General features: G+C 32.0%; 2 protein-coding genes across 4 annotated transcripts in view; one reads left to right on the forward strand and one right to left on the reverse strand.

Moving 5' to 3' along the window:
* The window catches only part of LOC106458912 (major facilitator superfamily domain-containing protein 4A-like), a 38,243-nt gene extending 34,780 nt beyond the window's left edge, over nucleotides 1-3,463 (reverse strand). For all 3 annotated transcript variants that reach the window (XR_002610464.1, XM_022385288.1, XM_022385287.1), the window contains exon 1: nucleotides 2,839-3,463. Coding sequence is in view for 2 of the 3 variants with exons in the window: in XM_022385288.1 (XP_022240996.1) it covers nucleotides 2,839-3,239 (401 nt within the window). In the remaining variant the exon portion in view is untranslated. The remainder of the gene's footprint in view (nucleotides 1-2,838) is intronic.
* Nucleotides 3,464-5,994: 2,531 nt separating this feature from the next.
* Nucleotides 5,995-15,517, forward strand: part of LOC106458913 (ubiquitin carboxyl-terminal hydrolase BAP1-like) — a 31,635-nt gene continuing 22,112 nt past the window's right edge. The window contains exons 1-7 of the mRNA XM_022385289.1: nucleotides 5,995-6,087; nucleotides 6,968-7,081; nucleotides 9,136-9,220; nucleotides 10,067-10,196; nucleotides 10,479-10,598; nucleotides 11,654-11,720; nucleotides 14,083-14,326. Coding sequence (XP_022240997.1) covers nucleotides 7,024-7,081; nucleotides 9,136-9,220; nucleotides 10,067-10,196; nucleotides 10,479-10,598; nucleotides 11,654-11,720; nucleotides 14,083-14,326 — 704 coding nt within the window. The 5' untranslated portion in view covers nucleotides 5,995-6,087; nucleotides 6,968-7,023. The remainder of the gene's footprint in view (nucleotides 6,088-6,967; nucleotides 7,082-9,135; nucleotides 9,221-10,066; nucleotides 10,197-10,478; nucleotides 10,599-11,653; nucleotides 11,721-14,082; nucleotides 14,327-15,517) is intronic.

A 15,517-nucleotide genomic window follows, 5' to 3' on the forward strand; every position in this document is an offset into this window, starting at 1 on the left:
GAGCAAAACCTAAAAAGCTAGAAGAGTTTATATGCACAGTGGGCAAAAACCAAAAAAACTTAAAGAGTTTATAAGCACAGTGGGCTAAAATGTAATAAGCTTGAAGAGTTTATTGGACAGTGGAGCAAAACCTAAAAAGCTAGAAGAGTTTATATGCACAGTGGGCAAAAACCAAAAAAACTTAAAGAGTTTATAAGCACAGTGGGCTAAAATGTAATAAGCTTGAAGAGTTTATTGGACAGTGGAGCAAAACCTAAAAAGCTAGAAGAGTTTATATGCACAGTGGACTAAAATCTAAAAAGCTTGAAGAGTATATAAGCACAGTGGGCTAAGAGCTAAAAAGCTAGAAGAGCTTATATGCACATTGGTGTAAAGTCTAAAAACTTAAATAGTTTATAAGCACAGTGAGCTAAAACTTAAAAAGCTTGAAGAGTTTATATGCACAATGGGCTAAAACCTAAAAACCTTGAAGAATTTATATGCACAGTTGGCTAAAACCTTCATAGATTTTCGTTAAACACGTTTGGTATATAACTTTAAAAATTAAAATAAATGTTTCCTTATTGTAATTGTTACATTAAAAATCACAATTATATATCAATTTATCCAGAAATGTAAGTATATTATCTTGATATTCAACAATAAATAGTTACTGTGTTAAACAGCCCTAAAGTTAAGGAACGTTATTTGGTTTGTTTGTTTGGAGTTAAGCACAAAGCTACACAATGGGCTATCGAAACCCGATTTCTAGCGTTGTAAGTCCGCAGACATACCGCTATGCCACTGGGGGGGCACGTTATTTGGATCTTTGAAGTTGAAAACAGTAAAAGTATGATCTACATATATGGGATAATATAGTGATTTATAAGCATTTAGACAGTTATGAAAACAAAAAACACCATTATCTGTCAGTGTAGATCTCCTAGCTACATCATCAATCTGATCATAAAGATTACAATTGGAGAGATAAAGAAATTTTTAATTCACAAATTTCATTAACTTCAAAGTTTAAAATGTTGGAATGAACAACTGATTTGTCATTAAGAATTATGTATGTAACCAACTGGACAGTTTCTTCCAAAGGAATGATAGTATATAAAGACTATATATCAAAACTATTACATTAAACCTTACTATCAAATATTAAATTTTATATTTCATTAGAAAATTCACAACTGTCTTTCATTAGTACTATGCTTTTTCAAAAGACCAACTAAAAAACAAAAAAAAACGCCAAACATAAAATTTACAGTTGAATGTGAACAGAATGCAGTTTGCCATTTTTGGATACTTTGATTTTTATAATGAACAGAGTACTTTTGAAGTAGGACGTGTATTGTAAACCAAATTTTTGAGAATTATGTGCTCATTTTAATAGCTTTTGTCTCTAATGTATTAAAGTGAATTTTTTTAAGTACTTTAATGATCATGCTTACAAGATTATAAGCAGTTATTAAGTACTGTATGATGAAAAAACGGTTTTTGAATTTGAAAGTAGTTTGATTTATAGCAGTATTAGTGCAATACTAAATACACTGATTACCGCTAAAGACCTGAGTTTGGTGTTTCAGACATAATATTTGTATTACGATATGTATGACAATAGTTAAAGAGTTTGTTCACAAGTTTAAATTTATAAATATATGATCTAACAACACATTAAAATCGTTACTTTTGCATGTCCCTCTTTTGTGAAGTACTATTTTGATGTACACGACCATTAAAACGATTTTTAATGTACAAATCAGCATGTCACATGTCAACCACAGCTCTAAAAAGTTTCGATGGAACGACATGTATAAGAACCATAATTTGTCATTGTTTGGTGCTCGTAGGTAATGTTTTTAAGAAGGATATAAAATAGCCCTTTCCGACACAAAATATTCATAAACTCAAATGATAGAGATATGTATAGATCAGGGATTTAGAATTTTCCAGAAGGCGATACCCCTTTTGTTTAATGGCATTGAAAAACAAAAGAATGTGGATCAGCATGGTGTTCCAGGACTATCCATAAAGAGACATGTAACAAATTGTACCTTAACTGTGCTAAACAAAGTGCGGCGTTTTGTAATAGGTGAGAACCCACACACACATTGGTCAGTGACAAAAGCTGTCACAACATTATCAAGAAGGACTTCAATCTGGAAAAGCGACACAGCTTACGTGCACACAAGGTGCTTCTACAACATATCTTCAACCATTGCATATCTGTTACAAGTGTAGATTGAAAGGGGTATTCATGATATTACATACAAATACGTATTAATCAAGTCGCTGGACATAGCATATGTGGATATCTTGCAATTGAAGTGTTGAAACAGGTGCTGGGAAGTCATCGTCCTCGTATATAAGGTAGATTGTGGATTATACTAGGTAACAGGAAGGAGGGGTGTGCTTTGAACAAGACAGTCTTACGATGTACCCTTTGGTAATGGAAACTATGCTACAAGGCTATTGTCAAGATGTGTGGTCGTCAGAAAGAGCATTATCGGAGGTGACGATATGTGCTCCAAAATCGTTGCAATGTAAGGTACTCAACCTCTTTATTATTTAGAATTCACTAAGAATTACATGAGTTGTTTTAAACTCACTGTTACTAATAAAAACATTGTGATAATTATCCGAGTTGAGGATGAAGAGCAATTGAAAACTTGTTAAAGTTTGGCAATGGCAAATTTGAAGAGTACATTAAACTATCAGAATTCGGTATCATCAATTTGAAAATTATTTCTCATCTGATTCTTTTCAAGTTCTTACTTCAGCTTACCAAAAGTTCAATCTATAAGAAGTGTTCCACTTTATTATTTTGAATTAATGTGTTAATACTTTTCTTACCTTTTGAGTAAGAGCCCTCCACAGACTGACCCTAGGAGTACAGACAGGGATTGACTGAAGAACACCCATGACATGGTAGCGAACACTGTACTAGTCTTACAGCCCAGGTCCAACAGAGTTGGACCTAAGAAAGCCACACACATTCCAAAGCTCAAGAAAACGCAACAAAGTGTGATTGTAGTGTGTTTTTTTTTCCAGAAAAGGTCACAGCAGTGCTCCGTTTTTGTTGAAATTATCGACTTACGAAAGACTAAGTTTTCTCCCTTGGTGTTATCCAAATTCGTAGCGGGTTCTCGCAAAGAGTTTGCTGGAGCTTCAATATCGTTTACTGCAACACCAACATCTCTGAAGTTCTGTTTTCCAGATGAAGAGAAGCCAAGTCCATTAGGTAACATTTCCATTGATGTGTGTTAAAAAGGAAGACCAGGTATATACTTTCCTACTAAAAGCAAACTTTCTAGTTCAGAATGGGTAATTTTGTTTTTACTTTATGTGTTATAAATCTTTAGAAATGCCCATGCTCACTGAACTCTGATTAATTTACTTTGGTTACACTGATCGGTTAAAAATATTAGTATAAGATGATGTTCACGTTCGTTCAGTGTCAGGAAAATCTTATCTCCTCGCGCAGCAGGCTGTCATTCCCCACTTCTTCACCCCCGACTGAGTCACTGATCAAACGGCCATAAACCCTAGAAGCAACTGTTGCAATCGAAATCGTCTTCCATAGTCACTCAACCCACCTATTCGGTGTTCGAACACCAATCACAAGACACTTGTCTAGTGAGCGTCATCAGCGACACGTGGTTCCGTAAGGAGAATCCCAGATGCTATTTAACAGTAGCATCTTCGTAACACATGGCATTTACGAAAACTACAACAACATTTTTACGATGTTTATCGTAAATTTTACTAATTACTGAGAGAAAGTGGAGTTATTATTACCTTTAAGCTTGAAATGGGAAAAATGGGAAGGTTAAAGAATAAATATGGTTAATTATCTTGATATTATCAGTGCTTTTTCGAAGATCAGGACGGAAAGGTTGTCCTATGAGTATAGGTAAAATCTTAAGTTAAGATCTCTGAAATTGTTTTCTCTTGTAAAAAGAAGATATAGGAGAATTTGATCGAGGTGTTTAAGATTGTTTGAAGGGAATTCGAAGTGTTGATGTATCATATTTTTTTCAAACTTAATTGTAAGAATTATAAGACTAGAGGACATAGATATAAATGTTGACAGTGTAGGAGTCATTTTCAGCTAAAAAGCTTTATTCTTCTAACAGCGTGGTTCGCCTTTGGAATGAATTGTATTCAAATATGATAGATACAGTTAATTTAAGTGAACTTAAAGGATGGCTTGATAAATATTTGAATGATAAGGTCTGGCTATGAGTGTTTTATTAAAGTTTGGTACGGTGGATGAGATAGCCTAGATGGGTTCCTTGTTGCCCTTAAATTATATGTATAAAAACGAAAACATTTGGAACACAAGAATTAATCATCAGAATAAAATGTTTTGATAACTACGGATCAATAACATATAAACTCAGGTTGTTTGTTGTTATTAAGCATAAATCTACACAATGGGTTATCTACACTGTGTTCTCCGTGGAGATTCGAAACCGAGTCCAATGAACCTCCATATCAAATTTAGTGATTATCCATTCATACCCTGCAAAGTAGTTACATGGACATACAACAGACAGTTCTATTGTATTTATTTAGATAAACATATGAAAAATAAAGTTCAGAAGTTTCAAATGTATTATCAAAATTGCATCCTCCAAAAGAATCCTAATATATTATTTTGAACTTCTGTCAACTTGAAAATGTTTAAATCAAAATAAGAGGTAAAAACAATTTCTTTAAAACGGGGAAATTTGGAGATTTTATGCTCAAAATCATTTTCCAAATCAGAAAACTGGTGATATTTAATACCAAAATTAAAATTATTCCTTTTATCAATGAGAGAAGATATAAATTTAGTTATTAGTTCGGTAGTTTTTTCAACTGATCCAGAGAAATTAAGTTTAATATATTATTGTCTTGGTTTTTAAAATGTAATCTGAGAGTCAAATATTGATGACATTTTCTCACTATTTCGACAACCGAGTCACGTTTCTAAGTTCCTTTCTCACTTTAATGCCCAACACACCAATATCAAGTTCACATCCGAACTCGGAGAAAATGATTCTTTACCATTTCTATACGTCAGGATTACCAAAGAACGTAAACACCTTTCTACATCTGTTTATCATAAAATAACTTTTACTGGCCTATACACCAATTATAATAGTTTTATCTCCCACTTTTTCAAATGTAATCTGGTCGTGTCATTGTTAAACGTAATTTTTAATCCTTGTTTGAATTATTCCATTTTACACAAATTCCAACCACCAGCCAATGTGCACACCGTCCCCAAATTTCCCCTCATTATCTCTCTTCTTTTTATGGGTTCACAATTCTTCTCTCTTATAAAAAATTTCTACCATAAATTTCAGCTCACATATATATACTAATATACAATCCTAGCCTCCGCATTAAAAACTTATTTTAATACAAAAGTCAACTACTTAACTTTCTATGTTCATGGTTCATGTATAAATATACGTGTAGTGAATGTAAGTTCACGTACATTAACAAAACAAAACGCCACTTAAAAACTAGGGATATTTAGGAGTATCTAACAGAACTGACTGTCGACTACTTAAACCCAGCCATTTATCCATTCGTTCTTATTCTGAAACCATGGGTCCAATATTTCATATAACGATTTCTCTGTCATTACCACAGGATCTTCAGACCTTGAACTCTACATTAATTAAAGAAAGTTTAGTCATATCTAAAAAACACCAGACTTTCAACGACTCACAAAGCTCTTTATATCTAAATTTATTCTAAATTTACACACTTAATATTCAGCTATAATCCCTTGTTGTTTTATCCTTCCGTTTAACACTTTTATTTTAAATAGAAATTTTAATCATTTGGATATTTTCAGATATCAAGATAATATAAATACTTTTTGTCTTACTTATGTTGACAGTAGCGGTTTAATGATACTGGATATATTAATAAATAGCCATGTGGGCCATAGTTACTGCTCGTAAATAAGGTCTGTTCCCATCAGGAGCTGTTGGCTTACATTGAATTACTATATTTCGTAGTGTAGGGAACTAGACTAAAGTTAAATGTGAAGCTTGTAAATTATTCTTATTATTGAGCATATTTGCAGAGAAAGCTTATAAGGTAGCATCTGTTTTTAATGTTGCAGGATTATTGACTATTCTCGATAAGCAAGTAGAATATTTATAAAAGTAAAACCAGTAAAAGAAAATGAATATATATATTATATACATAAACTCGTGGTAAACCAATGTAGCTTATGAACTTAGGCCTAAACACTACACGCTTGGCGTGAGGCTTAAAAGTTAAAAATAACGTTAAGACGCAGTAACCTAACTTGGGGACTAAATTTGAATTGTGGCGTTTTATAATACATTCTATCATTGTATAAGTGCAGTAGAAAATATACTTAGTATGTAGACAGCGTGATTATTATATACCTAATATTACAAGAATTTGAAGAAATGTTGTTATCATTTAATTTGTAAGTGTAATTGAATGTGCCTTGTAAGTTGTAGTACCGGCCTACTACTGCCAGTATTTAACTAATTTTTAGAACTTATCTAGAAATAAAGAATGCTTGATTACACAAGGATAAACATACCAACATAATTCATGTTACTTTATTATAGCTTTCAATGAATCGTCAGACTGCCAAATAGAAAAAAAAAGTAAATAGTAAAAGTCAAATTTTCTAAATAAAAAATATACCATGTAACAGTGTTATGTATTATGATTTTTACACTAGACTTGTATTAAGAATAATTTCCAATTGGTATGAGCATTAAACTTAAAATCATCATTGGCTGTCTCAAATAGGAGAAAATGTTACTTTATCATGTACATTTAAAAAAAGTATTTAAACATTATGTACATTATGTACTTTCTATATTGTAATTGAAATTTAATTCAACATTTAAAGTGTAACTTGTATGTTTCATGTTAGAAATTAATATTTTGAAAACTACTTCAAAGTAGTTTAATGTTTTATTTCCTCTTACAGTGAATGAGTATCTCTACTGGCAACATAGTAAGTGGGGGTCATACCAGCTTTTTATAATGCCAGTAGACCTAAACAAGCTGACTGAAGGGTGGCTGGAGCTGGAAAGTGATCCAGGTAAGATAAATTATTTTAATTCTTTGTGAAATGGTTATTATTTTATAGTGAAATTAATGTGTTAAAATATACTGTAAGAGTGATTATGAGAACTGTGTACCAAACAAGTGTTTGTAAGTAAACATTGTTAATATAACCAGTTAAAAGTAGAAGTAATTGAAAGTGTTAATATAGTTAACTTTCCCAGCAAGCAATAACACTTTTACTATTAGAGTTAAATAGAGCTTGGAATTTGTGAATTGATTAATCAATGGGCTCACTACTGTATTATGCTCAACTAATTGATTGTTCTCACATGAGATGGCCAAAAAACATCAATTATTCTTAAATAAGATAACTAAAAAACTTCTAATTCTAAAAAGTTTTTTAAAAAGGTTTTGATAGCCGTGGTCAGCAGAGCACCTACCACCTATTTTGTAGCTTTGTTTTGAAGAATAAAAAAACATAATGGCAATAGTTGTATTGCTTAGATAGTTAGAATAGATGAAAATAATTATCAGAAACCCTGATTTCAATTAGTTGCTTTCTTTCAGTTAAACTGAACAAACTTGAATTTATTCAAAATAATAATGAATAATCATAATAGCAATATTTCACTTTGTGGAGAGTTCAAAAACACCAATTGATTACTTTTGTGACATTAATCACTTAAATTGTGATTTTGGTTAATTATTTTATGTGACATAATTAATTGATTTTTATTGATAATTGATTAATCTAATTGTATATTTTAATGTCAGTAATTTTCCCAACTAATATTACAGATATTAATTAGCAAAAGTATTGTGAGGTGGTATCCCTTCATTAACAGTTTTAATTATTTTATAAACCTTTTCCTCTGTCATTGAGCTTAGCTGTCCCTTTGATTTGTTTATACATGATGCCAACTCACACCTTGTTCAAATTGATTGTAATATTATTCTCATAGTAAGACAAAATGACTGCCACCAGGTGGTTCGTGCTGAGGTCTTTGTTGTGGTAACTATAGTTATGTATAAATCAGTCTGCCAACCTTTGTAAATAAGGTGATCACATGTTTTTTTCAATGGCCAGTAATCATCTAACATTAAATTGTAATCTTGTCATCTGGTTGCAAATGAAAAGAAGTAAAGACTGATAAGCTCAAGAATGCGGAGTTTTAGATTAGATATTGCTTGAAACTTGGTTAGGGCATGTAAGAACTTTGATTTCTGATTAATTTGAAACTTTGTATTATTAAATAAATTTTGTGATAATTTATGAAGACATATTTTTATTTCTAGTTCTTTTTTCTTACTTCTTGTGTCAAGATTATGAGGAACATATTGTACATGTTATTTACAGTCTACTAACTCTTGCAAGCATTTAGAATACTGTTACCAAATTTCCTACTTGACATGTCATATATCAGAGTTATTACAAATATAAAATGTGTTGGAAATCTGCCCTATTATGGCTATGCCAAGTAGAACATTGCTACTAAATTTATTACTTGACATGTCTTACATCAATTATTACAAATATAAAATGTGTTGGAAATCTGCCCTATTATGGCTATACCAAGTAGAACACTGTTACCAAATTTATTACTTGACATGTCATATATCAGAGTTATTACAAATATAAAATGTGTTAGAAATCTGCCCTATTATGGCTATGCCAAGTAGAACACTGTTACCAAATTTCCTACTTGACATGTCATACATCAGCGTTATTACAAATATAAAATGTATTAGAAATCTGCCCTATTATGGCTATGCCAAGTAGAACACTGTTACCAAATTTCCTACTTGACATGTCATACATCAGCGTTATTACAAATATAAAATGTATTAGAAATCTGCCCTATTGTGTCTATGCCAAGTGAAGTTTAGAAGAAAGAATGTAGAAAATTATGGAAAAGTATCTTCCAAAATAGTGTGAAGTCAGTGTTATTGTGCAGGTACTGTAATAAAAAAAAAATTAAATTAAAAGATAAAAAGCCTGTTTCGTGTTTTTAAACATAATTGTTGTTTTTCATAATGCAACCAACTTGTGCAATTGCAATATTTATACAATCTTATTTTTGTTGTTAGGGTTGTTTACATTGCTTTTGGAGGACTTTGGAGTAAAAGGAATTCAAGTGGAGGAAATTTATGATCTCCAAAAACCAATTGAAGGGTGAGATTCCTTATCTTAAAAAAATTTTCAAGGTTTAAATAAATTGGTAATTTGAAGAAAATAAAACATATTCAGGTAAAATCTGTGTTCTTAAGCAAATATCTAGTGTGTTACTGTGTAAAATTCAGTTTATTGGATTAACTTAAAACATTATTTATTCTTGGACAACCTTATTTAGCATAGAAACAAACTTATGTCATATGCTCGAAACTGACCAAAATATTATCATTCTTGTCACTTGTAAATTGATGTCCTGTGTTTCAAACTCATCAAATAGTGATTCCTATCAGTAAACTCCATCAATTAGATGGAAGCACTTCTATATTGCCATTAAAAAACACTTAGAAAACATCTTCCAGTCATAATTAGTTTCTGTAAGTAGTATCAGACTAACTAGACTGAATTTTATATGATATATAAGGATAACTAAAAATAAAATTATTTTACAGCTTTGTTATTTAAAAGATCTAGTGGCATACAACAAATTGATTAATTTTAAATTTGATAACCTCTGAAGTATGTGGAGCTGAGCATTATTCATTTTCTTTATACCAGGGTGTAGAAAAAAGAAGGGGCCAAACTTCTGTGTTCAAAAATTGCTCAATTATCCTAGTTTCAGTAATCCATTAATGTTAATAGGTTTTTTACTAATAAGATGTGAATTTGCTACCACTGCCATCTGGTTTGGATTAGCAGAAGGATAATTAATAGACACCGATGTTAAAATACTTGAAATATGCTTATTCAGAGTGTAATATATTCCAACAGAGACTGCATACTAAATATCATGGATTCAACCTAAGCTGGATTATGAATATAACTGGACTTTATTTTCTTTTGTTCTAGACCTGTTTTTGGCTTCATTTTTCTTTTCAAGTGGATAGAAGAGCGCAGGTGTCGCCGGAAAGTAGTTGTCACAGAAGAGAGTTTTGTAGAAGATGAAGCAACAGTCAATTCAATATTTTTTGCTCAGCAGGTATACAAGCTCTGTTATTGATTAATATTTATGGTATTGAAAGTGCTTGTTTTCAAACATACTGTATGTTTTCCTTACACGAGCATATCAGTAGGTCCAGTTAGTGAATAATTTTCAAATCTACAAGATATGTTATTAATGAAACACACATCATGTAAAGTGTTTTCTTTCACATTCCCAGCTCGAACTAAGTAATGTGAATGATCTGAGAAGTATCATTTTAAAGCCTTATGAATGCTGGAAACAGGAGTTCTTTAGGCATTCTTTTCTCTTGTTTTACAGGTTGTACCAAACTCTTGTGCAACTCATGCTCTGCTTAGTGTCTTATTAAACTGTTCTAAGATACATCTGGGGCCAACACTGACACGGCTAAAAGAACATACTAAGAACATGAGTCCAGAGGTAAGAAACATTTGATCTTCTTGGTCAGCAAGTTGTTACCGTCAAGTGGTGTAACATACTATGTCATCATCAGTTGTTATTTTTTTTCAAATATAAAAAAATCTTGGGTGGCATTAGAATTGTTTAGATCACAGTCAAATAAATATAAATTAGTCTTGAATAATAACATTCAAAGTAAAATTGATAGTAAACCAATATAGTCTACAAAGGTATAGTTAAATGACATAGGTCCAAAAAAATAAACAAAGTTTTTTTTATTTTTACAAAAATCTAACTTTATAGTATTATATCACATTCTCAACAGCCAATAAAATTTTTCAGTAGTTATGTAGTTTAATCACATAAATGTCACATCAAGTTTTATTATACCAGATCATTTTACCAGCCAGTAAAATTACTTGATAGTTTTATACCCGACAATTACATATGTACTGAAACTATTTTTAATGGTGTGGCCCTGTGGTTTGTATCTTATTTATGACTTATTTATAAAGAAACACCACTCTGAGAGCATTATAAGGATGGCAGCTAAATCCCATTATTTAGTGTGATGGAAGTTGGCAGTATTCAGTAGCTGATTTGCTTATAGTCTAACAAAATTAGAGATCTCTTGTAGCTTTGTATGAATTTTATCAAACAAGAAAGCTTCATTACCCATAATGTATTGCTACAGGAAATTTTAGACAGTATATTTGTTTCTTTGTCTAGAAGTGTTAAAACTGTTACTGTTATGTTTACTTTTTCATACATTCTTGAACCTGTTTGTTTTATTGTGACAGGTCTCATTGTTCTGGTGTTGTTATGTAGATTCAGCTCTGTAACATGAATAATGTAGGTGACAGCTAGCATTTTTATCAGGAGCAATAAAATTAGAATATGCTTCAATCACAGATTACTTCTGATTGGTATAAGTTTGTCACAAGATTAATTGGTTTTAAATTACTCTTGTGATGTCAAGATCATTAATTGGGTCTTATTTAGAAGATGTTTAAACACGTTCCTGTTCACAACTTTCCAGTGGTGCATTGTCACCACAAAAAGTCTTATGTCTATAGGAACATTGCAGTGGTGTGGAAGGAGGTGTAGTTTCTTTTCACAACTTAGCAGTGCCACAACAGGGAGGTTATGTCTAAAGGAACATAAAAACTTTTCTAAAGAGAAATATTCACACAGTGTAAAGCCACAGAACAACAACATTTTAAAAATACCTTCTGAAGTTGTTTAGTGTTCTCCAAGGAAGCACACTGAAAGCTATTACAATAAAAGAGAACATTCCAACCCAAATATGCTGTGTGATGAAGCTTGCTGTATCTCCTGGCATTATTAAAAATATTATGAATAATGATTTTAGGGTAATAAAAGTTCACAAGCTTTCATCCACTCTTTGAAATCAACACAACTGTGTTCTTGAGAAAGATAGCTGAATAAACTAAAAGCATAACAATCCCATTTGACTACATACCTGTCAAGTCTTCCATTGAAGCACCACTAGGCTTTGGTACCTTTGGTATTCTTAACTCTATCCAACCTAGTATCTCTTGTTTTTTACAGGGGCATATGACAATGTTAAGTTTTAAAACAGTCTGTCTGATGTTACCCTTTATATCACATTCAAATAGGACTGTAGCTGAAATGTTCAGATTTAGAATTTTACTTTGATATAAATTTTCATAACACTTTCTTATGGATAAAAGTACTGAGAAAAATAAATTCAAACTGATAACCCTGACCTAAGTTTTTCCCCTCAAGTGTAATATTTATTTAGGGATTACAAAGCTGAAACTAACCAACATACAAGACATAACTTCAAGCCTTTTTTTGTTGGTATTGCTTATTTCTATTTCACATTATTCTAAAAATCAGTGAATTTTTAAAGTTGATTTTGTCAAGAACTGTAACATTCAACTACCTGCATATTTTTGTTTTACCATTTCTAAGCTTTTAAAGCTTGAAAAATCATAAATATTGCTTGCAATTTGTTTGGCATAAGGTTCCCATCCCTCTATGTTTGTAATAGTAAGTTCTAAATTTTTTAGTTATTGTGTGATCACATGCCTTTAGTTATTTTAACTATATTATTTTTTGTTGTTATTGTTTATGGAAAGAAGGAAATAGTTTCATCGGTTTTCTTGCTTGTTTGTTTATTTTGTTGATATAATTAATTGCTTTCACTTTGCTATGAAGTGTTATAATATAATGTTTTGGGACAACATGGGACTTATTGGTGGACTTCACCCCAATATGGGCTGAAGGTACCACCAAGGTTGTCTTGAAACAGTTTTACATCATTTTTAACTTTTATAAGTAAGATAAATACTATCTATTTTCATTACTTTTAATATATGTTTAATTTCTTTAACAATGGGAAATTTCACATGGTGTTGTTAGGCCTGTGATTGTATAATTGATAATAAGCTTGTGTGAAATCAGGTCAGTGGGTATAGGCTTATATTGTAATAGCATTGTAAATTTACAAAAAAAAATCAAATGTAGGTTCCAAAATGAAATTGTTTGGATGTTTTATGTTTGAAGTGTCTGTGATTCAGATGTTAACATGTACGAGTTACTGATTTTTATAAATGCAAATACAGAAGTAGCATTATCTTGCCACTGAGCTGGAAAGGATTAAGTATGGTCTTGGAAGCTAATCTCTACTTACAGTGGATGGTTGAGATCTGTGGAAACTTCATCTAGATGTTTGGTTTAACCCTCTTGCTACAGACAGGTCAAAGTGTGTATGTCACAACTTTTGTGAGAGTTTTTCATTAATTTAATTAAACTACTTTATTATCATTGTATACAAATACACTTGGCATCAAGATGTATTTAACAAATCAAATTTTAATATTATATAAGGTTTAAGTTCTTAATTTTAAAAGGAAATATTTTTAAAAATCCTCAATCTCCCGTAGTATGAGAATTGTGACATTTTCCCTCTATGTCTTTCCTCTTCTCTAATTTATTTACCACCCCTTTGAGAAGTATGGAATTTTCCATAAATTATTCATTATAATATAGGTATTACTCAGACAAAACTTAATTTTTATAGCCTTCTATCTTATTTCTTTGTGGTGCCATAAACTAGAAATTCTGATAAGGTATTCTTCCTCCACTCACAAGATTAGCTTTTCTCATTTGTGCTGCCCTCTGTATGCAAACTTTTTCAGAAACGCATGCCACAAGCCTTCATCATCCCTTTGTTGGAATTCAAAGTTCCAACACATCTCTCATTAAATCATCATGTGTTACCTCTCCACCAATAGGAAAGCACCACTATCACATGATGCATGTGGCTCCATCTGTGTGCCACTACCAAACTATCACTTCTCGTTTGGTAGCTGTCGAGTTCAGAAGTTCTTTCTTACCTTGTTCAGTTACCTTGAACTGTCTTATTTTTTTCATTTTTTATATTTTTCTTAACTTTATTTACTACACTTCACAGTTGCTTGTGTTTGCTGCTTTTTCTTGCTTATTAATTCCAAAGGTACATTCACCACTTCGGGTACTTTGCCAGCATCTGATGCTGTATTTTCAGGTGCAGGCGACCCATTTGGGAATATATTGTTGCTCATTCGCCGGGAGATTGAGTGGTATATGAGCCAACCTCTTTTGGCTACTTCTGCCCCACTTCCTCCTGAGCCTTTCAAGCTGGTCCAGGCTGATGATGATTTTGATCGTTTGTCGCCCTCCTCCTACCCTCGCATGGATGTTGGTGCCCAGCAAGTGAGGTTTTGGAGATTGAATGAACCAATCACATAAGTCTTAACATAGGTTTCGAGTTGTCCATCTTCCCCTCTCTATTTGTCTTCTGTGTTGTGGGTCACAGAAGGTCTATGTGGCCTGTTTCTGCTTCTTTCCTGGATTTTCCCTCATTGGATGATGAGGTTGTTACCAACCTGGGATTGTTTTGGGCTGGTTTCACGGTCGTGGGGGTTGAGTGCATGCGATGGACTTCCCTGGGATTCCGGATGACACATTCCCTGGCATCAAGCTACCCTGTGAGTTCCTAGAGTTGAATGTTAGGTTCCCACTTGACTCTGGGACTTGAGGATGTCGGTACCCAGTGAGTGAGGTTTTGGATGTAGTTGACATGTGATATTAGTGCTCTCGTATTGGTGGAGAGGTGACACATAATAATTTGCATGAGAGACGTGTTAGAACGAGAAAAGCTAATCTTGTGAGCAGAAGGAAGTACCTATTGGAAATACATTTTCATTTAGGTAAATTATAACTTCAGACTCATTTACCATGCCTGCTTGCCACATCCTCTATTTCACAAATTGCCAATAGTTCTTTCCAATGTTTTATATTATTTATAACCAATAGAAAGCCAAAGTTTTAATCTATCAAATTGACCAAACGCATATAAAATTGGAGTCGCAAAAATAGCAGATTAAATATGAAGTTTTACTGAAAAACAAAACCATTTGATATTTATTTAGAAGGTTTTAGAGATGATGCAAATGATATTTGACAATTCTAAGATGAAGAAAAGTGTTTTTAATGTTAGCATGGAAACTAATTTGCACAAAGAGCAGTCAAAACTCTAAATTCATATATTCATAGACAAATTTTCAGTAAAAATACTTTAAAAATATGGTTTTTGTTTACAAAAGACTTGTAATTTTCATTGAAAGCTTGCCAAATCTTTTGAAGATACACAAAACATATCAAAAGTTGTAGTATGGAAACTTTTCATAGAAATAAATAAAAACCCTATAACCCAAACGCTTTCAAAAAGTGTACCTGAAGAAGAAAGGTCCACCTTTTGAAAGCGCTCGGGTTATAGGGTTTTTATTTATTTCTATGAAAAGTTTCCATACTATAACTTTTGATATGTTTTGTGTATCTTCAAAAGATTTGGCAAGCTTTCAATGAAAATTACAAGTCTTTTGTAAACAAAAACCATATTTTTAAAG

This window comes from Limulus polyphemus, unplaced genomic scaffold (assembly GCF_000517525.1).
Source record: "Limulus polyphemus unplaced genomic scaffold, Limulus_polyphemus-2.1.2 Scaffold533, whole genome shotgun sequence".
NCBI lineage: Eukaryota > Metazoa > Arthropoda > Merostomata > Xiphosura > Limulidae > Limulus > Limulus polyphemus.